Source organism: Pollicipes pollicipes, unplaced genomic scaffold, assembly GCF_011947565.3.
Source record: "Pollicipes pollicipes isolate AB1234 unplaced genomic scaffold, Ppol_2.1 Scaffold_3087;HRSCAF=3621_pilon_pilon_pilon, whole genome shotgun sequence".
NCBI lineage: Eukaryota > Metazoa > Arthropoda > Thecostraca > Pollicipedomorpha > Pollicipedidae > Pollicipes > Pollicipes pollicipes.
The window spans coordinates 24,557,852-24,582,471 of record NW_023596225.1 but is presented as its reverse complement, the minus strand read 5'-3'; the positions used below and the strand labels follow the sequence as shown (position 1 = coordinate 24,582,471).

The 24,620-nt window shown below is 60.6% G+C and overlaps 1 protein-coding gene across 1 annotated transcript in view; it reads left to right on the top strand.

The window, feature by feature from the left end:
* Window positions 1-18,576, top strand: part of LOC119089919 (uncharacterized) — a 60,220-nt gene extending 41,644 nt beyond the window's left edge. The window contains exons 12-17 of the mRNA XM_037212724.1: window positions 5,653-5,754; window positions 6,839-6,938; window positions 11,713-11,819; window positions 12,779-12,961; window positions 16,379-16,488; window positions 18,021-18,576. Of these exons, the coding sequence (XP_037068619.1) occupies window positions 5,653-5,754; window positions 6,839-6,938; window positions 11,713-11,819; window positions 12,779-12,961; window positions 16,379-16,488; window positions 18,021-18,060 (642 nt within the window). The 3' untranslated portion in view covers window positions 18,061-18,576. The remainder of the gene's footprint in view (window positions 1-5,652; window positions 5,755-6,838; window positions 6,939-11,712; window positions 11,820-12,778; window positions 12,962-16,378; window positions 16,489-18,020) is intronic.
* Window positions 18,577-24,620: the final 6,044 nt, after the last annotated feature.

The window sequence follows — 24,620 nt, the reverse complement described above, 5'->3', positions numbered from 1 at the left end:
TCCGCGGGACGGCGGCGGTCCGCTGCATTATTCACCAAGCGAACGCTGCGGATATGTCAGCGGCGGAGGCGTGCCGCGGGTAAAGATCGGCTAAGTGGATCCACTTGCGCTAAGCTGCGCCAAACGCCTCTGTGGCTTGTATGCACGCCTTTTTAAAGGGTTGATTCGCACCTTTTGAATTGATGGATTTTTGTGTTGGATTGGAGCTCACGCTAAGCAGGGCTCGTTTTGTGAGTCGTGACCCTTACCATGCGATCGCGCAATTCCTTGTCAACGGCTGCACTTGGTGGCGAGAGCTTAACGTGCCGCAATGTTTGGCACGGCCTGCCATGCCCTCTGACGTCATCCGACCTTTATCGCGGCCGGTGCCACCGGCCGCAGGTGATGTCTGTCAAGGGCAAATAGCGATCGCCTAAAGCGACTCGAACGCACCCCGCCAGGGGTAGGTGAATCGGAAGGCAGGCGCTCTAACCAACTAAGCCATCGGGACGGACGGTCGGCTAAAAGTTGCCCATTTTCTTCATTAGGCGGTACTATTCCAGAGATGCGTTTTTTCATGCATCGATCAATCCGGGCTCCCTAATCCCGATCCGGGTTTGCGTATGATATTCAGGTTAGTGGGGCTCACCACATTGATCGTGTGTGAACCCCCTCCCCCTCAATGCTCAGTCTTCTGTCTCACGAATCGGTTCCGGATTTTTTGCCTGTGCCTCGTTGTCACTCTCGCTGCACCCACCACGCGATGTTTGGCGAGAGCGTGACTCAAGCTCGTGTGCATGTCGTTAGCATGCCTCCGATGATACCGTTAAGTTCCGGTGCTTGTGAAAACCAGCCGCCGCTTGCCAAGCATAAATTAGTGGGTGCATGAGACATTCGCGTCAAGCCTTCGACACTGGCCAATGCAGAGACGCATAAAAGCTTATGAAGACCCAACAGTTTATTGTTGCGACACTGGGTTTGCGACGTAACAAGTGACCCACGTGCTGCTCCAGGTCGACTGCCAACTCTATCTGTACAGAGTTTTTTAGATGCATGTTTCGAGCGCGACATTTGCAGCCCAAGGGTCGTTTTATTGTATCTGCCCATAGGTTAATTTTGCGTGCAGATAATCCCCCCATGTGTTATGGGCGCCAAATGACCACCGCAGTCGGCGCGCCCTAAAACACCGATTAACAACAAATAACAACAAATTCCCCTATGTCTCTGCACCTGCCCAGGTAATGAGCTGCCAGCTGGCTGTCACAGCTCAATACCCCGGTGCGACACTGCATTTGCTCACCGTTTTCGCTAATTTGTTCAAGCGTTTGGGCTCCTGGCCGTCGAACCCAAACCTAGACTGCAGTTCGTAGCTTTCGAGACGGCTCTCTCCGTATCAGTTTAACGCAACCATCTCAGCCTGGCTTCACGGCCGGACGACGCCCCTGTCCTTGCCTTTACGGTCCGTTGGCCGTAGGCTGGTGCTCGTCTGTTTATCCTGTACTGGCCCCGCTCCAGCTGGCGCTGTCCACAAAGCCGTATTGTGTAGTGCTCCCCTAGGAGCTGTGTAACTGACGTTTACACAGTTGCATCACTGGAGCTTTTGGCGAGCCCTCCACTGGCTTGAGCCCGGCGGTATTCTTTAAATCGCACAAATATGTGCAGCTGTTTGTCGACGCTCTGAATGTAAGTATCCGGAGTGGACAGTCTGTAAACGACCTCCCAACGAACAGGGCTACGGTGGCGCCGTCCCGCTGCGGTTGCCTGGCTGCTGTCTGGCTTCTGTCCGGCACTGTCCGAGCCGTGTTCGCCTGGTGTCCAGTGTGGTTCGGTTTTGTCCGGCTCCTCTCCGGCTCGTCTCCCCCTGTCCTGGACTGTCCTACGTCTGTCCGGTGCTGCCCCACCTCTGTCCGTCTCCCGTGCCCGTGTCCGGCTCCCGTGTCACTGCCCTCTCGCGCCCCTGTCCGGCTTCTGTGCGACTTGTGTCCGAGCGCCGATGGCGCCAGCTGGTGGCGGCAGGCGGCCGGCCCTGTATCGACCGGCGCCACTGGCCACTTTCACGGGCACCCGCCCGGTGCTCTCACACGGCTCGAGACCGGTCCTCTGCCGGCGGCTCAGGACCGGTCCTCCGCTGCCTGCAGTCCAGACTGCTTACCTCATATGATCCCCGGACTGGTCCCGTCCGATCCAAGCCATGGACAGCTCCCGTGATCCAGGCAGGCCGTTTGTGGCACAGGGCCATTAGCCGATGTCGTCCCGTGACCCGGGCCTGTCGTGTCCTCTGGGCCTACACGGGGTGTCCGGGCGGGCACCCAGACTGGTTATGACCTACGACCCCAGCGACAAGCTGTCCAGACATCTGACGGGCTTCAAACTGGCTCGTTTGCACCGTCGCACACGCCGGTTTTCAGCTGTTGGCGGGGTGGATGAGAGACGCCTAGGCTCGGGAGATTATAATCATCGCGCGGTAGCGGCGGCGGTGGCGGCCCTCTGCCTGCCAGCGCCCGACCCGCGCCGCCCGGGGGGCGCCCCTCCGCGCCACCTCCGGCGGCCGCTCGGCCGGCCATTGTCCGGCGACGGTCGCCGCGCCTCATTGAGCTGATGCACGCCGCCGCGTGTCCTGCCGCCGCCCCGTCCGGCTAGCACTGGCCGCGGTCGGCGGAGCGTTGGTCGCCGCCCGGCCGCAGAGGCGCGCAACACTGCAACACGTGTTGCTGGAGCTGGGTCGGGCTGGGCTCGGAGGCGGGCGGCCTCATCGCCGCCCCCGGTGGGCGGTGCAGAGGGGAGCCCAGGCTCTGGCGTGGGGGTGTGGCGCTGACAGCGCCTCGGCCTGTCAGCGGCACGACCCGCGAACACTGCACACACGCCGCCGAGCTACGTCCGGCAAGTTGGCCGGCGTGGTGTTGGCCAGCATGGCCCGCTCACGGAGCCCGGCCGAGCAGCCCCCAAGCGGAGGACAGGTCCAGCGCTGGACGCGGCGGTCTCGCGCCTCCGGCTGACACGGAGTGCTGGAGGGGGTCACCGATGATCGCGGCGCGCCGGCGGCAATGCCGCCGCGGCCGCGTCACCGGCACACCTTCTGAACAGACCCATCTTCCGACAGAGCTGGCTGCCGGGTTTCGTCATGATTTACGCCTGTTTTGCATGACGGTTCAGCGAACCCTTCTCTGTGATCAGCGATTTATCTAGCTGTGATAGCCTAAGCAGGGTAGCTCGATGGGTCCGCCAAGCAAGGCTTCCCGTGACCACGGTATTAAGCTGTCTGAAAGAGGTCATCACGGCGTCTCCCTTCTAGAGCATTCCTTGCGTTTGTGATATTTTAGCTACCTGAAAAAGGTGACTGTCGTGGTGTTTTGGTCAATCAGGTGGGCTATACGATAGCGCAGTTTGTCATTCAGATGGTCTGGAAAAGACAGTCACAGAAATGGACCTCGTAATCTGTTCGTCATGCTGGTGGCCGTATTTCTAGGATCGGGGAACCATAAAAGCGTAGGGCTTTTACTAAACGAATAAACTTTACGCACTTATCCGACAAGAAGTGTGACCCTTTTGAGGTACATGTGCTGTGCATTTCACTAATGTCTGGCAATTATTCTATTTCGAAGTCAATTTCGCATGAAATTGACGCGCCGTCTGACGCTCCCCGTGCATCAGACGGCGACGCGGGGCACGTCCGCCCTGAGTCACACTCGCCCCTCTGACGTGCCCTGCAGCGGATACGCAGCAGCTCCGCTACGCCGGGCCGAGATCTCGTGATCGATTTTGAAGCTCGGCGTCATCACAGCTGTGCCGCTCAGGTGGCGCATGGTTGCGATGTTCCCTCCCCCCACCCCCACCCCCACACGCTGGGTTAGTCATCAGCCGGTCGCCTCGCCAGATGTTGGGTATTGAGACGAGCGGTCAGCCGGGCTACCGGTCTCCTGGACTGACCTGCCTTCTGTCGGTGCCGGCGGGCTGGTGCCGGTGTTGCGAATTGTGGTGGTCAACGGGATACACGGCGAGCCTTATGTTGACGTGCGCCGATGCACGGAGCCGGGGCGTGACCGGCTGTGCTCCCGAGGTCGGGGCCAGTCTGTAGTCGGAGGCCTGAGCGGCTCGGTCGGAAGCTGAGGGGCATCGGGGACTCCCTCAGGCTGTGATCTCATATCCGCCCCCCCCCCCCCCCTCCCGCTCCGTGGCCGCTACGGCGTCAGCGGTCTAGCGTGCGTGCTGCGTGCGTCCCCGGGTGGAGTGCTCACAGGCCGCTCAGTGGAGCAGTCGGCAAGGCGCAACGCCGTGGCCCGCCGCGTGTCCAGCCGGGACAACCGCTGCAACGCGGCCGGGGCCGGCATGAAGTGCCACAATGTCCCGCTGAGTACCGGGCAGTGGGAACCACCGCGTCCCGGGCTTGAGAGGCGGCCGTCTCCCGAGTCGGAGGTGCCCGGCGCCCCGGGCCGCCGGCCGGCCGTGCGTCGCGTGACGTCACCGGGCGAGTATCGAGCGGCGCTGCGCCGTCACGGCCGGGCCGGGCGGCGCGCTCCTCCGCCGGCGCACCTGGCCGCCCCACCGCCGGCCGCACCGCCGCCGCGCGCAGGGCGTGGTCGCGCCCGCCCGCCCGCCCGCCCGCCTCCGGAAGTGGCGGACGGCACTTGCGGCGAGCCGGCGACAATGTCGCCGCAGCCGCGCCGCGCCGTGCCGCGCTGCCGCCGGCCACGTGATCACGTGGACACGACGGCGGCCGGTGCGGAGTCCGCTTCGTATTCAGCGGAGGCGGGTGCCGGCCGGCCGTCGGCCGTCGCCGCGGGAATTATAACGTTGCTGCGGATTCGCGGCAGCCCATGGCACTGGCCAGGTCGTTTTTGAAATGGCGCCGGCGCGTGAGGAGGGTTTCCGGATGGTTTTCCGTGCAGGGAGCGGCGGCTTTTAGCGGCCTTTTAGCGAGGAGGCGAGGAGGATTCACGGGCGGTCTCTGATTATCTGAGAATGTGTCGCTGCCAGCTGGCGGCACGTCTGGCACGGACGGACGCGACTACGCTCGCATGTGTAGTTGAGGTCCTGGAAATTTGAGCTGGATTATCACACATCCAGGCATCTTTCCCAGACCTTGCCCCAATATTCCACCAGATCGAACTCATCTGCTCGCCTGCCTGAGGAGCGAAGCCATGCGTCTGCCTCAGCTGGGATCCGCGCCTCGGCCTCGTGCGGCTCCGCCTGAATGACCTCCTCCCCGCTGCGACCGGGACGGATCGGTCCGCGGAGCCTCGGAGGGTCAGCCCCCCACCCCAGGGTGCCGGTCGCTAACGACCGCCCGGTCCGGGGCACCGCCGCCCGCATGTGCGTGCGTGCCACCCCGCCCACCCTGTTTGTGTGCGCCGCGCCGGAGTGTGGCGACACTGTTTGTCTTCGATCTGCTAGACGACCGTGTTTGTCGTGCGGCCGTGCCGACTCTTTTAGCCGACCTTTCGTGCCGCAGCTCGTCGCTAGGCTGTGGCGACGCCGTCCCCGTGTTCCCGCGCTAACATGGTGACGTCCCGTCGGCTGCGTGGCGACTGCCTGCTGCGCGGCTCCGCCGGCTTCGTGTGCGCCGATGCTGACCCCGTTGCGTACCGTTTGCCGTGCGAACCCCGCTGCTCATCCTCCTACTGCTCGTCACGTGCGTGTGCAGCCCACTAGAGAGTGTGTGTCTGTGCGCCGCAGGCCCCGGTCTGGGTGCCGGACAGCCGCGCCAGCATGTGCCAGCTCTGCACGGCCGAGTTCACCGTCACCAACCGGCGGCACCACTGCCGCGCCTGCGGCAAGGTACGGGGCGCCGCGCGCCTCCCCCTCCTCCTCCCCGCGGCAGCGCGCCCGCACGCATCCGCGGCGGTCACCGGGACGTGTTTGAACAGTGCGACGGCACAGCACCTGCGTGGCGTGACGTGACACCCGGCTCGTGTTGGCCGTTCGCCGTGAGCTGGACGGCGAAGATGTTGCGTGACGTCACACAGATGCTTAGCCGGACGTGCAGATTAATCTCGGTGTGCTTGGTCATTGTAAGACAATTATGGCGAGAACTTGTCAATTGCATGCCGATGAAGAAAAAGAATGCCAGTAACGAAACGTTGTCAGAACATGTGCTAAGCAAGCTAATTAGCTTAATTTGTGTTATGTTGTGGCATCGATTCCAGTGCTGTTTTGCAAAGCACCGACAGCAGTTGGCATGTTCTCAAACCAACGGCTATCACGAATATTGTCCCAGACTATGCGCTAATCGAACGACGCAAACCATTTGCCTCGCTTCGCCTCACCTAGGACTTGTACGTTGTGCCGCGCTGATCAAATGCATGCTGCGAGCCGTGCTGGGAGGGCTCGGGATTGTCGAACGTTCCTACTCCACGATAGCCGTGGGTGCAGTTGTGTAACCTGTTTGCGTTTGTGTGTACACCGGTGAGGAATTTCGCCGGGTCGCGATAGCTATCGATAATTGGTGCGCGTTGTGGTCCTTCACTGGGCGCTCGTGTTGACACACCAGACGTAAGATTGGCGCCGTTTTGTGCCGCGATAAGATAGCGCCGAGCCCACGGTCCCATTAAGAGCCTTACTCGGCGGAGACGGGCGCCTCAGCCCCAGTAACGAACGCCATCAGACGGTGTGGGAGCGGGCCCATGTGCGGCCGTAACGTGACAAAGCGGTGACGGCCCGCTGCAACGATGCCTGCTACGCCGAATGTGCAGCCGCGGCGGAAGCGGCGTGCACTCGCCGCTCGCCATCAGAATGCCGGCGGTTCGCCGGCTCAGCCTGTACGCGTCTTGCCGTGCGTCTGTCGGCCTGTCCGTCTTGTCCGTGGCGCTTGTGTGCGCTCACCTTTGCTCGGCCGCCCATGTGACTCTGCGCTCGCCGCCAGGTGGTGTGCGGCGACTGCTCGCTGGGGAAGGCGCCGCTCAAGTACCAGCACAACTGCGCCGCACGGGTCTGCGACGTCTGCCTCGACGCGCTTCAGAAAGGTAGCGGCCGCGCGTCCGCCGGCGCAGTGGGTGCAGCCAGGGGGCGGCGGCGCTGGGGCAGCCGCCGCCGCCGCCGGCGGCCCATCAAACGTGACGCCGCTGTCAAACGAGCAAAAACACGCCCGGCCATCGGCGACAGCGAGAGAGAGCGAGAGAGCGACGGCTTCCGAGGAGCCGGTGCGGGGTTTCGTTCCGGCCCGGTCCGGGGGGCGCTGGCCGGACCCCGGCCGCGCGTGGTGGAGGTGGCTGGGGGTGAGCGAGGCGATCGGCGCGGTTCTCCACCTGTGATCGCGCAGTCGCCGTCGCTTGGCGAAGCCCGCGGTGTGCGCAGAAAAGGAGGCGAAGGTTGACGAGTAGTCACGGGACGGCGGCTCCGCAGCCCCAGGGACAGGTGCCCTCGCTGCTGCCGGCTGGTCTCCGGGAAGACACCCGGCTGCACACGCCAGCCAGCGATGTAGGTGTAACGTGTTACGCAAGCCAGGGTAGTCAGAGTGGTGTTGTTTGTTCCGGGAATGGCCGAGCTCACGCGAGCCTTGTGTCCGTGACCTGACATGTTGACACGCTAATCGCCCATTAGCGCCCTCGATGCGAAATTATCCCCAGAAAGCTGCCCCGTATTCGCAAAAACTCGCGTGATGTGGTCAAAGTCCGTAGCGTATGTTCTACTGGGCAAAAACTCTGGTTCCAACCCAGCGCAATCCGAAACGGTGGCAAGGCCGGGGTAGATCTCATTGCAAACACGCGTCGCTACTAGATGTGGAGGTGACCAGCACAGGGCGCCAGGTCTCGGAAGCGTCTGGCAGCGGCGCCAGCTCACCGAAAGGTCTGGTCCTCCACCTTCGGCACTTCTCGATGGGCCAACACTTCCAGGGAGTGTCACTCACACGTTCGAGTGGCAGCAGAAACCTGGCCCCGACCGCCACCCAGCAGCCCTCCAGCGCGACACAGGGCTGTGGCAGGACGAGGTGGCTGCCGTAGCGCCGGACGGGGGCGGGGGCGGGGGAGGTGGTCGTTGCCTTCGGGCCCTGTCATTAATAATGGAGGCCGACGCCGGCAACTGATCCCTGTATCAACATACAAATAATGACGCTTGTCGACGCATGCTGGGCGGGGACTGGCGGCGCGTGGCGGGGCGCGGCGGCGGAAAGTGATCTGGAGCTGCGCCGGCCGGCTGACTGGTCCGAACGGACAGCAGCGGCCGCCGGAGACGGCGCCGGCCCGCCAGCGGGGCCCAGAGGAACTAGAGAGCGGAGAGAGGGCATGTCAAGAGAGAGGGAGTGGGTGGTGCTAAAACTGAACGCCAAGGGAGGGGAATGTGTTGACATGGCATGGAAGCAACAGGCCGGAGATGTGTATGATAGGAGATAACGTATTGCAACAGCTCACAGGTCCCGATGTACAGGGATTGAACGTGAAAAGACGATGCAGATTGAGCAAGAAGTTGTGAAAGAGAAGGAGGGTTAGAGTGAGGGGAGGAAGAGGAAGGAAACGAAAGTCACAGAATGAGAGCACGCGAGGATCGGAGAGCAGCGTGGGCGATGTGACGCAGGCTGGGAGAGGCCGGGAGGCCGCGAGGAGGCCAGGGGAGGCTGGAGAGAGGCCGGGGAGGCTGAGGAGGCCGGGGAGAGACAGAGTGGTTGGGAAGTGGCCGTGAGACGTTGGGGATAGGTCGGGCAAGGCTAAAGACAGGTGGGAGAGGGGCCTGGGAAGACTGGGGAGAGGCCGCAGGAGACTGATGGGACTGGGTTGAGTCCGGGGAGAGCCCGGGGAAGGGTGGGAAGAGGCCGGTGGAGGCTGAGGAGAGGCCGGAGGAGGCTGGGGAGAGGCCGGGAGAGACTGTGGAGAGCGGTCGGCTGCGAATGGCACACTGCCGCTGGCATCGATCGGTGGTGGCCGCCGACCGCCTCCGGGCCGCCGACGGACCGGCCAGCAGCCAAACAGCGCCTCACAACAGCAGCCTGCGAGGAAGCAGCGCCTCACAACAGCTGCCAGCAGCCAAACAGCGCCTCACAACAGCAGCCTGCGAGGAAGCAGCGCCTCACAACAGCTGCCAGCAGCCAAACAGCGCCTCACAACAGCAGGCTGTGAGCCAGCAGCTAGCAGGCAGACAGCGCCACACAACAGCAGTCTGCGAGGAAGCAGCTCCTCACATCAGCGGCCAGCAGCCGAATGACGCCTCACAACAGCAGCAGGCGCCACTAGTCATGAAGTAGCGTACAGCCGTCGAAAAGCAAGCAGTGACAACCACCGGCAGCCAGCAAGCAAACAACTGAGAAAAGGTCGAGTCGCTCACAGATGAGCGTACCAGACAGCAGGCTCGTTGCGCTGGTCGTCGGCACACATCGGGCACAGCAGTCTTGTCTTCACGTTTGAATTCGGCAGTTCGCTTCACTACCGCATAGCTGTTCTGCTAGTGAAGCAATCGTCATTGAATTTTTAAACTAATGTATCGGCGATGCACGCCGCAGTGTCCCTGTGAGCAGCGAACACTCGATCTTTTGGGGCGTCGGCAAACATTATTGTTTAACGACTCCGCGTCAAAGATGTCTTGTGAGCAGCACCATTGTCATTGTATTGTTTAACAAACAGTAGCGCTTAAAGGCCGAACGCCTCAGATCAGGAAATACCAGCAGTGTACAACGTGAGTGGTAACAGACCATGAGCCGACATGCGACCGCCGCTGCTAATCCTCTTGGACTAATTAGATCAATTGCGCCGCGCGACGTAAGGCTTTTCCAGGGCCTTGCGACGCGCCGCCAAACCGGGTTTCGTCGCAACGTGCAACGTCGCAGCTGTTTCGTAACGTCTCATGTTGGCGCCGTGCGACTGACGGATACAGGGCTGTCCGTGCATTGTCATTGCCCGGACCGTCATTGTCCTTCCGATGCAGTATGGGACAGGAGCACGGCTGCGGATTGTGCTCGTCAGTGCCGTCTCGGCCAACGAGCGGGGAAGCGTCCTGGCACTTAACACGGCCGCGGCCGGCGGCGGGCAGTGCTGCGGCTGCGGCGCCGCCCGTGACCCCAGCGGCCGGCAGAGGCGGCGTGCGCCGGGCGGGGCGCGGTCCGGCCGCTGCCCGGCGCGGCGACAGCCGGCGCGGCGCCGCCGGGGCGCCGGACGGGGCCGGCGGGCGCGCGCCCGGAGGGCGGCGGCCCGGCGGCGCCGCGCGGCGCCGCGCCGCGCCAAACAGACCTGGCCCGTCGCCAGCCGCCGCCGATGTTTATGGGGCTCTTTTGAGAGGCTGGCGCCCTGTGTCGGCTGCCAGCGGCGCGGCGGCCGTTATGCCGCCGAAACGGGCGGGCCAGGTGTTGTGTTGGCGGCTGTGCCGGACAGCCCGGTCGAAAGAGCCGCCCCCGCCCCTGGCTCGCGCCCCGCCCCGCCCCGCCCCGTCCCAGCCCGGGCGGACCGTCGCCCGTCGGGAGTGGGTCAGCCGGTCCGCGCCTCCTCGTAGGCGCAGGTCTCTCCGCCCGCCTCTCACTCCCCACTTTGCGGCCTCTCCAGCTCTGGTCTCCGCTCGAGGCGAGGAGTGGTGGCAGTTGCCTCTCGGGACAGCCAGCTCAATGGGCGCGGGTCGTCGAAGCTGATCCTTGTAATCGCCGGGCGTTTTGAAGGAGGACCTATTCCTCTCGAGCGGACGGCGGCGCGGGCCGCCCTGACAGAGGCCACCCCTCTGAACAGGTAGCGGTGCTGAGCTGAGTGGGTGGGCTGTGGGAGGTCTCTCGCCGCTGCTGGAGCCTCCAGAGCTCGGCTGCCGCGGCGGCTGGGCCCGCAGCTCTCGCCGGGCCGGCGGCGACGCCGCGGTCTGAACCCCTCTGTCGGAGGGCCGGCGGCGGGCTGTTGCTCACGGGCCTCGGACGCCGCGGTGGCGTCCTGACCGTCGTCCCCACCGCCTTCGCCGGGATGCGTCGTGTGGGCCCGTTCAGCGAATGGGGGTGGGGGGAGGGGCTGGGCGGTCGGTGGGCGTGGGTGGCGTTAGTTTTGCCCACGGCTGTTTGGAATGAAGATGCTGCTCGCCTTTTTACCCAGAGTGATTTCTTGTTTTGAGAAGGAGCCTGGGATTGAGATGTGCGGGTTTGGAGGAACGAAGTTACGGCAGGGATCTGCGAATGCCCGTGACGTGGGCTGAACCGGATTTTTTCGTTCTCTGAAACGGGCTACTAGCTTCTAAAAGCTCGCTTCCGCTGACATAAGTTCACTGAGAAGAGCATACCCCGAGCATCTGCCAGCATGGTGTGCCAGGCACCGGCATGAGTAGCAGCTTTCATCGCATTGGACGCAGGCCGACACTTCCTGGCGCTGAGGAAGCCTGAGGCTCGCCATGCCGGGCCCTTGTGTGCGCCGATTTGGGACTGCCCGCTGGTACTGCAGTTCCGAAGTCTTGCGTCACAAGCAAAAACCGATGACGCTTTCAAATGCGCGCGGGATAATCCGCGACAAGTATGCACATTCTCGACCGTCTTGGAGCGGCGTGGGTGAGCGTGCTGCCTTTGAAATGTGTTCGGTGGAGAACGAGGCCGGGCCTGACGCGGAGCGGCCGCGCGGTCCGACTGTTCTGGTGGTCCAGCTTCTGCCTCACACGTCAGCCCGCTCTGTGGCGAGCAGGGCCGCTGCTGCGCCGCTCGTCTACGTCTGCTGATGCCGCGCGGTGTGTGTTCAGCTGCCCCGCCGCTGTTTCGACAGCCTTGCCCCGGTCGCCTCATGTGCTCGCATTTTTCGTTCGATGCTGTGCTTGGCCTTGCTCGTGTTTTTACGGACCGCTTTCATTTTGTTGTAGACTTGGAAGATGCAGACGTAGACCCACAGAACACATCTCAATCAAGGAGGTCCTCGCCAGGGACGGTGGGCAGAAAGGCTTTGAGGAGGGTCCCAAAGCGACTGGAGGTATGTACGTGCTGTAGCAACGGTGTCGGCTCTGGGATTATTTAGCGTGTACCCTTCGCAGACAATAGATGGCGCAGGACGGCAAACTTGTGGTGAAATAGGCTGTAGCAGTGCACGTTGAATAGACCAGAGGACGCTGCTTGCGGAACGGCACCATATTCATATTTAGTGGGATTTTTGGACTTCTGGGTAAACAAGGTTTAAATGCTGTCAGCACACTGAAGTTTAAATGCCATCGCCATCAGCACACTGAAACATCAGAGTAATAAAGGACTTGAGAACACGTAACGCAGTATTTCATTTATTTGCAACCTACATAGTGACCATGCCGCACCTGCCATACAGTTTTTAGCAGTGGTCTGCCCCCAGATACAGGTTTTGCCGATCAGTTGGGTCTCATAGCCTTTGTGCAGCGTCTTAACATTTGAGTCCGCGTAGGCAAACCCTTTTGCTAAACGCCATGCTGCCTTTTGTAGGTTTGTATATTAAACCATTTCGTATTTTACGCATAGGCATTTCAAGTTGCTTTTTTTGGCAGTTTGCCTTGTTCCGTTTTGTCGTGGCTCCCACGAGTGTGCGTGTGTGTGTTGAGTGAGCCGCGTTGCCTCAGCATGTTGCGCCGAATCGGGAGCGCCACGCTGGGCCCATCCCCACCTGACCTGGCTTGGTGACGACGGTTGTGACTTCACAGGGCACGCCCCGGGACGCGTGCCTCGTGACGGCACGATCTCGTCGCCCGCCGGAGTCCCGCTCCAAACACCGGGCACATATCGGCACTGGCACGGCGCTCGAGTGAACCCCTTCCCCAGAAGCTGAATGCCGTCTGTCGGCGTCCATTCCAGCGGCATGGATCCCCGCCTGGCCGAGCCCTGTCAATGTGTCGTGTTTGGAGCGGGGGGCCGCAGCGTGTGGCGAGTGTGCATGTGCGCCCTACTAACGCGGCCGGCCGGTGACCCTAGGTCAGCGCCAGCGTGGCCGGCTGCCAGATGAGCGGCTGCCTGCAGCGGCGCTCGCGCAAACAGTGGAAGCGCTTCTGGTTCGTGCTGCGCGACCGAGTGCTCTACATGTACAGGGCGTCGCAGGACGTGGTCGCCATGGACGGCCTGTGCGTGCTCGGCTACCGGGTGGAACCCATGAAAGACGTAAGCATGCCACCCCGGGAAAGGGGCCCGGCGCAGGCGCACGCGGTCGAGGCGCGCCGCGACACTCCCACAGGGGACGCCTGAAGTGGGTTGGTTAGCTGTGAAGAGTGTGGTCATGGACGCTGGGTGGAGCCGCTGCAGCTGGGGTGTGGAATACTCGCAACACCTCACGCCTACGGGATCTCTCTCGCTGTGTAAGCGAGAGATATCGCCGACGCTGTCTTTCGTCCGACGGGTACCTGTCACTGGTGTTCGGTCGCGGCCAAAGTTCACATACGTCTGCTCAGTTCATAACACTCGGCACTATAACAGCCCATGGATGGCTGGCTGTCCGCTGCTGCCCGAAAGCGTGCCGGGCCACACAAGGCTGACGTCAGCTGGGAGAGTGCTGCTGCGTCACCCGCGTCGGCTGTGTGCGTACGCGGGCCTCTCATTTTCACGTGCCTGCCGCCGGTGTGGGCGGCGGTTTTGACGGCTTGTATTGATCGCCGGCGCCGTCAGGAGGCCGGCAGCGCCGACAAGCGAGCTCTATCGACAGGGTATATGCTGGGGCAATGGAGCTGCGATGGCTTTGTTGCTCATCCGATGCCTTGTTATGTTTTGTCCACGAGCCATCCGTCTCTCTCCCGCGGCCCGAGCCGCGGTCCGACGGAACACTTCAGCGGTTTAATCTGCGGCCGGCGAAGTAATGGCCCGGAAGATGCGGCGCCGGGCGTCCGTCTCCGGTCCTCGGCGCGTCCTGCTCGCCTGACGAGGCCGGCGGCGTGGCAGGCCACTGCGGGCTGACTTCTGGCCACGGCCCTGTGTCCGAACGAGGCGCCGGGAGCGGAGGCGTGCGGGGCGAACCGGCTGGGCGGTGTCCCCCCCCCCCCCCCCGCCACCGCCTAGCGGACCGGCCAGCCGTCACACTAATGCGGAGGAGGCTGGGGGAAGGGGGAAGGGCGAGACCGAGACCGAGACCGGTCGGGTCAGGCCCGCCCGGCGGCTCCGAACCAGCGCTCTGATGCCGCCCATCTGGGGTCGATGGCACTTGGCGCCGGCCGTATATTATCAGCACCCAGGAACGGATGTTGATAGCACTGAAGTGGCCATCACCGAAGCGGCCATTAAATCGCCAGGTTTTCTTGGAGCCTCATCAAACTAGCTTGCGCTGGCTTAGCCGGCGCCTCGTGTCGCGCTGCAAAGTGGGCAGCATTTGTCTTGCCGTATTATGGGCTCAAACCTGGTGTGGAAGTCATGGCTGCGTCGAGTATGATGGCACCTCTGTAAAGTTAAGTGTCCAATGTTCTGTCAAATTTCTCCAGCGCACCCAAATCTATTGAAAAGGCTCCAGTTCGCCAAAGCTCTGAATGAGAGCTGTCCGGTAGCCGTTAACCCTTTATGACAGTTATTCACCTTCACAGTAATAGTGACGGAGGAGTTTTCTGATGGTAAGATCAATAGCGTGCAGGGGCGCAGCCAGGGGACATGTGGGCCACGTACCCCTGCTCTGTGCCTCCTCCCTCCCCCTTAACCAACACTCTGGCTGCGCACCTGATAACATAGTAATGAAATGGCTTCCGCCTGGCGCAAACTGCTGGAAGAGTTAGGAGCGCCATCTACGTCATTGCTTTTCCGATCATAGAAGTGCACGCCATTTTCGGCGATAGAGGAGTTTTCTGAGGGTACGTATGGTTTCTATCAAGTAATAGTCCTATATCAAGTAGCGTCAAGTAACAGTTGGCTGTCCAAATGGTCGACTGTGAATCTGGTGTATTTTCGCGCGAAGAGCTGCAGATTTTATGCTTGAGTCAATTCTTTTGTTGTTTGCCTATGTCCCGACACCTGTCTCCTGCCGCCTTCCCTGGGATCCCCAATACGTGCCCGAAGCTTGTGGCGCTTGCGACATCGAGTTCCCGAGGGCCGTCACCACCCTTGGGGGTCGGGGGGGGGGGGGGGGGAGGGAGGGGGCGTCAGGGTGTGGCACATACGGCGCGGCGCGGCGCCAGGGTGACGCACCATGTGTGTGCCGCCAAAACTAATGGCCTTGTCACGGCGCAGATGCGCTTTCGTCATCAGCTGGATTGGTTCCGACAGCCATACGCGACCAGCGGGCATTGGTGTTTCGAAGCACGGCGAATGTTTCTGAGAATTGTTGCATAATCACTCGCATTTGTATTACTTACAGATGCTTTTCTCGTGGGGGGATGAATGCGATAGCAAATCTCCCTGCAATGTCATTTGTTCCACCGATCCCGCATTTTTGTAACCGCGGTCGGAAGCATATATGCTGAAAATTTCAATGACGATAGCGTGAGATGCCTTCGGTGGCTAAAATTGCTCACCAAAATGGCTGTAAGAAAATGGATTAAGATTGTCCAGCTTTTCCTGGTAATGTTTATTTTGCATGCATGATCTAATCTTCAACCTCAGCGGTTGGTCCTGATCTATTCTTCAAGCTCAGTGAATGGTCCTGACCTGTCCTTCAAGCTCAGTGATTGGTCCTGATCTCTCCTTCAAGCTCAGTGATTGGTCTCGAGATAGTCAGGCGTGCTCTTAGTTCAACACGGTTGGAAAACCTGTTGTTATGATCGCCTTGGTTTATTTCATTGGGCTGCTTGCTTCAGGTTGAGAATTATTACATATCTGGCGTAATCCAAATGTTCCATCCCGGATTGCATGCATTCGCAACTGAACGTGTTTTCCTTGCAGTGATTCCCTTCCTGTCGCTTCCCGGAAGTTGCGTTGTGGTCTTCCACTGGTGCTCATGTAACAGGTGCCCATGTTCTACGGACTCTGGTGTCTCACCGACGTTCATGTCGTGCCTAGTGACGGCACCAAGTTTCGTCGGCACTCAGATTCGGCCGGTTTTCACTCTCCCTCTTGCCCATTCTTGATTTCGTCCGACTGTCATGTCTTGCCGGCCTTCATGTTCTTTCAATTGCCATATCCCGCCGACAGATATGTTCCTTCGATTGTCATATATTGCCGACCATCACATTCTTCCGATTGACATGTCTTGCCGGCCGTCCAGTTCTTCCGACTGGTAGGCCCTTCCGACTGTTAGGCCCTGCCGACTGCCAGCATACATGTTTTCACTTGTCTTCGTGCCGTCTTTATTCTCTGTACCAACGAATGTCAAAAAGTTGTGCCATGCCGTGCTGTAGCGCCATGCTTCATATTGCCGCGCTAGATTTATCCCCGCCGGCGGCCGCCCTTGCGTGTGTCGTGATGTGCCATGTAATACAGTACCGTGTCCGTGCGCTGTGCTGCCCTCCACCGGTAGGTCCCGCTGTGTTCGCTGTGTTGTGCGGAGCCGTGCCTTGTGTGCAGCGCAGTGCCCTGCCCGTGCGTGACCGCTCCCTTTCCCCCTCGGCCGGCTCGATTGTGCGAGAGCGTATGCCGCGTCCGTGCGTGACCCGCTCTCTCCGCCGGCAGTCCCCGGTGCGGTCGTATGAGGGCGTGGACTCGCAGCTGGTCTTCCAGCTCACGCACCCGAACCAGCCGCCGCTGGTGTTTCACGCCGACAGCCGTGCTCTGGCCGACAAGTACGTTCCGCCGACCCCGCGGCCGACGCGCCGGCGTCATCGCTGCCGACGCACCGGCGTCAGCGGCGCGCCGGCGCGCCGGCGCCGACTCCGCTCCGGAGCACGTTTTGATGGATAGGCGTGCGAATGGCTCGCTTGTGTGTCGTTCGCGCGGTATCTCATCAATCAGAGATGGTTATCGAGGGTTTAGCCGCACGAAGCAATCAGCCGGCCGCCTGCACTACTGCTGACGGTCCGGAGGCTGGGGCGCGGAGAGCTCGGGAGGGATACCTGCCCGCCGCAGCGGAACGGCCCGATTCGGAGCATGCGGATGCTGGGTGCAATATCAGATCTAGGCGATATTCGATGTTTTCGATAGACGTAATGTAAGGTTGGTCGGATATTGTGCTTGGTGACAATCGAATACAAAAATCAGGGATCGATGTTCGAGAACACTCGAACGTCTTCTCAAAATGCTCACGTGTACTGTCAAAAGAACCAGTATCAATCTGGGACCTAATTAGGGATGACATTGAGCATCGTGATCCGCTTATGCCCGGCTTGAGCCCCCAAGCGACGCAAACTGTACCTTAGCACTGGCGCACCAATCTCGTTCCAGGTCGCCATGGCGACCATGCTGAAAATAGCAATGCACGTAAATTTTAAACCATCAAGCTGGTAGGCCTTGCTTTGAGGCAATTTCGTAAGAATGCGGAGGAAATGCTGTGGTTTGCTGCTCATGTACTGGATGGGATCATTTTTTACTGCACACGGTCCCTGGTGCTGTCCCATTCATGCACGTGGCGAGCAAACGACATGTTTTGTGTTGACCTTCAACAATGAGCTTTCTGCTCTGCCCAGTCTGCAACGCAATTGAAAATCTTTGGGAGTGTGTCATGCCTTGCACGCTTCCACCAAAATTTATATGTGTCAATGCCCGTAAACTGCCCAGTATTCGCATTTGCAAGGTCGTGTATGCGAATACCGAAATCAGACGGCATGATCAGCTCTAGCACCCCTGACCTGCGGGCCGGATTGGACCCCCTCCCTGTCAGTTTCCTCTCGTACCTTCTGTCCGCGGGCCCTTCTGCTTCAGATGTGTGTCGCTTTTGCCGACGGTCACGGCACTTTTTGCCGTTCAAGGCCCAAGAACTCGTGCATGCAAACTCGAGTTATGGGTACCCGATGAGCTCCCACCGCCACCTCGCACAGTATAGCGTTGCGCTTATGGGCGTTGCATAAAACGTGACATCAGACCCTCTGGTGACATCCACACGCGCGCGCACACCAGCTTGTGATCGTGGCGCAGTCCGTGGCTTAGGCTGCCGGAGCGCGTGGTATGCGGCCTAGCTGCCCTACCGCGCTTTATCATCGCGGCTTTGTATGCGAGGGCCGCTTAGTGGTCGGTGCACGGAAGCCCCAGACGGGTGGGCTGGAGTGCGTCGACTGGAGGCCCCATCAGCAAACAAACCACGCGCCATCGTTTTTATCGCTGGTTGTGGTGGGCTGGTGAGCCTTACCGGCCGTGCTGACGACGCTCCCTGTGTCCGCAGGTGGGTGACCAGTCTTCAGGGCGCCACCGTCCTCACCTAGCGGGCCCGCGCGGCGCCGGCCGCCACCACCGTAGCATTTGCATGTCGTCTTTCATATCATGTCATACTGCTAATTGTGAGATCGCTCAAGACGCGGGGCCGGCGTTACCTGTGCGACGAACGCGGCGCGGTGCGCCGGTCGCCATATTGCTGTGGTGTCGACGCCCGGCCGCCAGTCGACTAGTCATAATCGCCGCCATCCCGCCCACGCGCGCGCCGTTCTGGCCCGCCTGCCTCTGTCGGGCCGGGTAGGTGGGCGCCCGTGAGGCTGCCTGGACGCCTCGTGCGTGCGTGCCACGCCCGTCACTAACATGATGGTGGAGTTGTATAATTTATCTACGGTTGTTTGTAGTCGATGGCCGCGTGTCGGCGCCCGCACAGTACCTCTAACAATGTTGTCGGCCGCGTGGGCGCGCGCACGCCGCGGCCGCGCCCTGCAGCACCCTCGCTGGCTCGTGGGGCTGCCCCTCGGATTGTTGTGCCCGCCACCTCTTTTGGAGCTAATACAGTCGTCCCGATGGTGCCTGGCTGTCTGGCGGCCGAGGCCGGCCGAGAGCCGGTCGGATCGGCTCGGCGGCGGCGGGCCGCAGAGAGGCACCGCCTGCCGCACTGTTCTTCCAAGGGTCCGGCGCGTCAAACTTCATCGGAGCGCGCAACAAGCTCCGCCCTGTTCCGCAGACGCTGAGACCGTGCCGGCGCCAGTCACCCCCGGCCCTCATCAGGCGGCAGTAACGGCTCAGCTGTGTATTATCACAGCCGCCTCCCACGGTATATGACATCACCATGACGTCATCGGCGCACCGATGTGCGTCCGAAATCCACCACCAACAGCGCTCTCCGTGTCCTGTGGCGTCATCTGCCGCCGGTCGCGGTGGCCGCTGGTGCGCACAGAGTCCTGCGTGGTTTACAGTCGCGAGGGGGAGGGGTAGAGGCGGGGGCGTGGCCGTCCGGTGGTCTGATCATGGCTGTGGCGAATGCCGCCACGCTAGTTGGATCCTCGCCTGGCCTTGTAAACAGTGCCCTCTATCTGCACGTTACTGCCAACGGTACTCATGCTTTAAGGAAACTTGCATTTGAGAAGTGCTGTCTTATGAACTACCGTATCCTGACCAACGACAAGCATGGAACATACTCCTTAATGAGCACTACCAAGTTCGATTTGTTTAAGGGTGGATGGCGAAGACATTAGTTTTCTAGGGGCGCACGTCACCGTCATAATTTGATACATTGAGGAACCGAGAGAAATGACATATGGGGCGGTAACTTCCATTTCTAAATCGACGAGAGGGTCGTTTTGAAACCTGAGACTGGCCACTGTCACTATTGCTCAGTTCAAAATATTATCCAAAACTCGCCCGTCCAGAATGTGGTGGTTCTAGGCCACGATGTGCACCATGCAAAGTCGTGAAGCCGGCAATATCAAGGCTTCCTTGTTCATGCCACAGGCCTGTGCAATAATTATCACGAAACCTTCGTCACTCTGCATCGTATGAAAACAAGGGGAATGAAAGGAGCCTCATGCATTCAACCTCGTGCTCCAAACTCGAGAGACGAATCGTTACAACACTGTTAATGCACCTTGGTAAAAGTGCGTCTCATGCAACGTTTAGTGACGCGGACCAGGATATCACACGGATTCACTGATGAGGTAAATGTTTGTTTTTACTTGTTACCACGACCTTACTCCGAACCTATAGAGCAAAAAAACCCTCGTTACAAGGATTTACCTGTGCGTTTAGGTGGCGTGCCATGACTGCTCACACCGGTTTTTAAGCCTTAGTGCCGAGCAAGGACTGTGAAAGCTATTTGAATTAATGCCGCATTCTACCGACAGTCGCTCGGGGCGACAACTCGATTGGTCTTGAAATTTGCTTGGGCTAGGCTGGGGAGGGTATCAATCTCAGGTTCGGAGCCTTTCGCGCGTGCGCCTGCATCCTTCACATTCACATGCCTGGATGTTTACCACAGGTGGAAATCCTGGCGGTCTATGCAGCCGCTGGCCAGCATGCGCTCATAAGGTAGTGAGAGGCGGGATCCGGTCTTCGTCACATCAGCTATCCCGCCTATCTACACCTGCAGCCCATAATGTCGACCAACTTTTACTGGCGTCTCATAGCATATCACGGCGAATGGACAGCCGCCACCACCTGCCCTCGGCCTCATTGGTATTGCGGGTAACCGCGCCCACGACATGACAAAACCCGTCATGAGGGACGGCCACGGCGTCCGCTGTCAGGGGCGCCTGGTCGACATCTGCCGTCACGCGCAAGTGTGCCGCGCCGCTATCCTGCTGGCAGGCAGCCGGTCTGTATCGCGGCTGCCCGTCGGCCGCCGCCGCCGGGCGGAGATTTGGCAGCTCTCAGTGGGAGGCGCTCAGGACAAAACCTCGCGCGCAGAGGCCGTGTCCAGTTTGGGATTTGCGTCGGCGCGTGGGCGCGGCGTGGGCGTGTGGCGTGAGGGGACGCAGGGCCGACGGGCTGGGGGCGGCCACCACATTCCAGTGCAGGCGCAGGTCCAAGTGTCGCCGTAGCAGGTCCAAGTGTCGCCGCAGCAGGTCCAAGTGTCGCAGCAGCAGGTCCAAGTGTCGCCGCAGCAGGCTCAATGTCAGGTTGTTCTGCAGGGATGACGTGTGCGCTGTGTCAAGGCGTCCAGACATGACAGGCAACAGGTAGCGTTGTCCTGTGGAAAGGGGTCGTCATGAGTCGCTTGCGTCGGACAGCATGGAGGAAGAAGATCGCTCTTGCTGCGAGGAATGTTTGTGCCAGCGGCGCAAGGTGGCTCTGACTAGACTTTTTGAGCTTGTCAACTCGCGCCATCAAAACAAAATAGAGAGACCAGAATTTTTTTGGTTGCCGAGGGGGAAACAGCTGCGAACGACCGGCCGTAGTTGAACTGATTGGCCTGGAACGTTTCACTTTGAAGCACGCGACCGACCGGACAACAAAACCAAGCCCCTGCCATACAGCATTTCCCAGAAGCCGTCTCACATGACATGCACCGGTGCTGACGGCGATAAGCCCTGCACCGTCAGCAGCCGATGACGTCACGTTCCGGGGTGCGATGACGTCAGGCGCGCGACCGTGACCGCAGCGGACGGCGCTCATCCGGCCGGTTTGGCCGCACGCGGGGCGCCTGCTGCCAGACCGGCGGCATTAGGGGCCACTGGGTTACTGCACGCAGATGCCGACCGGGCTAGAAGCTACAAACGCTGGCTGCGTTAATGGCGGTGGGTCGCGGGTGGTAGGAGAGGTCACCCTAAGCTGTGGGTGGGATCTGGGCACCAGGCAAGTAGTCGGAATTTTCCTCATGGAGGTGGGCCAAATGCTAAATTTGTCTCCGATTAGCTGAGGGTTTGGACGAATTCCTGCGATCTAATACAACAACCTCGTACTATCTAGTGTAAACCTCTTGACTTGGGGAGGGGGCAGGGCGGGTCATGGCCATGCGCCGATAAACCAAGATGGGAAGTAAAAGGCACTTTTGACAACGCCATCCGCCAGGACCGATGCGCCCTGCTAACGAATGAGGATTGCATTATGGGAAGCGCTGGCTTAGGCCACGAGGCTGTGAAATTGTTTAACCGTCTGCCACCCGCCAAACAAAACACGAGACAAGCGTCACGCTACGAGGCAGATGTGGCGCACCATCCGCTCCGAGGTGACCAGCTCAGTTGAGTGCGCGTTGCTGCGCTGGTTTGTGAACTGTTAGTTGTTTGAATTGTGAGGCTTGTGAGTTTGCTTCCCTTGCCTGCTGTTTATTTTGTTTTCATCGTGACCTGGTTCGCGAAAAGCCTGGAATTATTCCAGGACGTAACCGCAATAAACTGAACTGAACTGAACTAAACTGGGGAGGGGACGGGTGACATTTAAATCTCATTTAAGCAACGCGACGCATTCACACAATATCGACGAATAGGGCTTGATTTCAAAATAACAGGAGAGAGAGAGAGAGACCCCCTCCCCCCCCCCCCCCATCCGCCTCCCGGTGGTCGTCTCTGGTATCCGCTATTCGAAAGTATCTCGCGTAAGGCATATCGTATTCCCACTCTGGCACCTTGCCCAAAATTAATGAGGCTAGACTAGCACCTGGTTGCATTCGTTGCACCACAAAAAGCGCGTGGAGGAATAAACTCGGCACATTTTATGTGGTTTTTCCTGAAGCATATACGTTAATGCCTTTTCATAAAAAATGTTGGCGCGATGTCCATTGCATTTAGCGACAACAAATACGGTCATTAACACATACTTGAAGCGTAGGCTTTGCTTAACATGGTCGATCAATTTCAGCAAACTCGCAGCCTTTCGTGTTTCATCAGATATCTGCCTGGAGCCCAAAAAGATGGCAGGATCCGATCGCGGGATCCTATGACCACGAGCAATTGGATCCTGGATCCAACCTTGGGATCCAGGCCTACGTACTTATAATCAGCTCCCAACTCGCGTCAAAGCGCCGGATGCGCTAATTTTTAACGTTATTCGGATGATCCGTCTTTTGGCGTCTCGCACCACCTCTCATGAGTGGCAAACGAAAGCTGTTTCGGTGATAATATCGGGCTGTCTCGTTAAGATGTCTGTGAATAACACCTACTTTCTGAACTTCTTACGATATTACAACTTTACAGTGACTTGAAATAATGAGACACTCCTTCACAAAACAATTTTTGAACGATTTATTTGAAATAAATAGTGATAATGCACATTTAAATGCTCGAAATACTGGCAAAAATCAGTTTTTTCAGGCAGGTTAGGTCAACCTCATCGCCACCCAACCGAATTTAGAAAATGAGACTTCCCTTCATCAGCTGAGAGTGAAGCGGATTTGTGAGATAGAGCACGGCAATAACCGGGTCACTGCCAGGTACACAAAAATATGCACCTTTCTGACCCCTCCCCTTCCACCGCCGCCTCTGACCCATCCCTGTCCACCGCCTCCCCTGAACCCTCCCCGTCCAGCGTCCCTGACCCCTTCCCTTCCACCGCCGCCTCTGACCCGTCTCTGTTCGCCGTCCCTGATCTCTCCCGTCCGCCGCCGCCCCCGACCTCTTCCCGTTTCCCGTCCCTGACTCCTCCCCATCCGCCGCCTTGACCGCTCCCCGTCCACCACCGTCCCTGACCCCTCCCCGTCCACCACCGTCCTGACCGCTCCCCGTCCACCACCGTCCCTGACCCCTCCCCGTCCACCACCGTCCCTGACCCCTCCCCGTCCACCACCGTCCCTGACCCCTCGCCGTCCACCATCGTCCCTGACCCCTCCCCGTCCACCACCGTCCCTGACCCCTCCCCGTCCACCATCGTCCCTGACCCCTCCCCGTCCACCACCGTCCCTGACCCCTCCCCGTCCACCACCGTCCCTGACCCCTCCCCGTCCGTCGGCTGCCCTGCCGGGACACAGGTGCGGCCGACACAATCGTATCTCGTCGTAACAACGGGCGCTATTTATACGGCCGCCGCTGCCAGGTAACCAGATTATCACGCGCGCTGTCCGCATCGCGGCCGGCTATTTTGGCGCGGCCCGCTTCCAGGTACACCACCTTCGGGCTTTGACCCGGCGGGGCAGCGGCGGCGTCAGCTGGTGGCACTCCTGTCCCCCGCCGCAGCTGCGCTGGCCCACGGCTCGGACGGCCCTGTCGCGAGCTGCAGACGGTCCCGGAGAGCGGCGGCCGGGCTGGAGACGGCCCGGAGAGCGGCAGCCGGGCTGCGGACGGCCCCAGAGAGTGGCAGTTTGGCTGCAGATGCCCCCGGAGAGCGGCAGCCGGGCTGGAGTCGGCCCGGAGAGCAGCAGCCGGGCTGCGGACGGCTCCGGGGAGCGGCGGCCGGGCTGCGGACGGCCTGGAGAGCGGCAGCTGGGCTGGAGTCGGCCCGGAGAGCAGCAGCCGGGCTGCGGACGGCCCCAGGGAGCGGCGGCCGGGCTGGAGTCGGACCGGAGAGCAGCAGCCGGGCTGCGGACGGCCCGGAGAGCGGCAGCCGGGCTGCGGACGGCCTGGAGAGCGGCAGCCGGGGTGCAGACGGCCCGGAGAGCGGCAGTCGATCTGAAGTCGGCCCGGAGAGCAGCAGCCGGGCTGCGGACGGCTCCGGGGAGAGGTAGCCGGGCTGCGGACGGCCTGGAGAGCGGCAGCCGGGCTGCAGACGGCCCAGAGAGCGGCAGTCGATCTGAAGTCAGCCAGGAGAGCAGCAGCCGGGCTGCAGACGGCCCGGAGAGCGGCAGCCGGGCTGCAGGCGGCCCGGAGAGCGGCAGCCGGGCTGCGGGCGTTTGGAGCGGCCGTGCGCGCGGCTAAGAGCTGAGGAAAGTGTGATGATGAGCGGCTGCCGGTTCAGGACAGCCGAGAGGGCAGTGGTTTGGTCAGCAGGAGGATCACAGTCCAGGAATGAACCGCCCCGCCTACGCGCCAGCTTCGCCGGCTTCGGAGGCCGGGCTGGAAGGATCCGTCGGCGCGTGGTGTGCGGATAAGCGCGAGCCGTCCGTGGGACTCAAAGCGTGAGATGCGCGCATGCCACGCGGCACGAGCGCGCATCTCGGTTTGAGAACCACGCACGACTTGCGTGAGAGCTCTCGCATTATCTG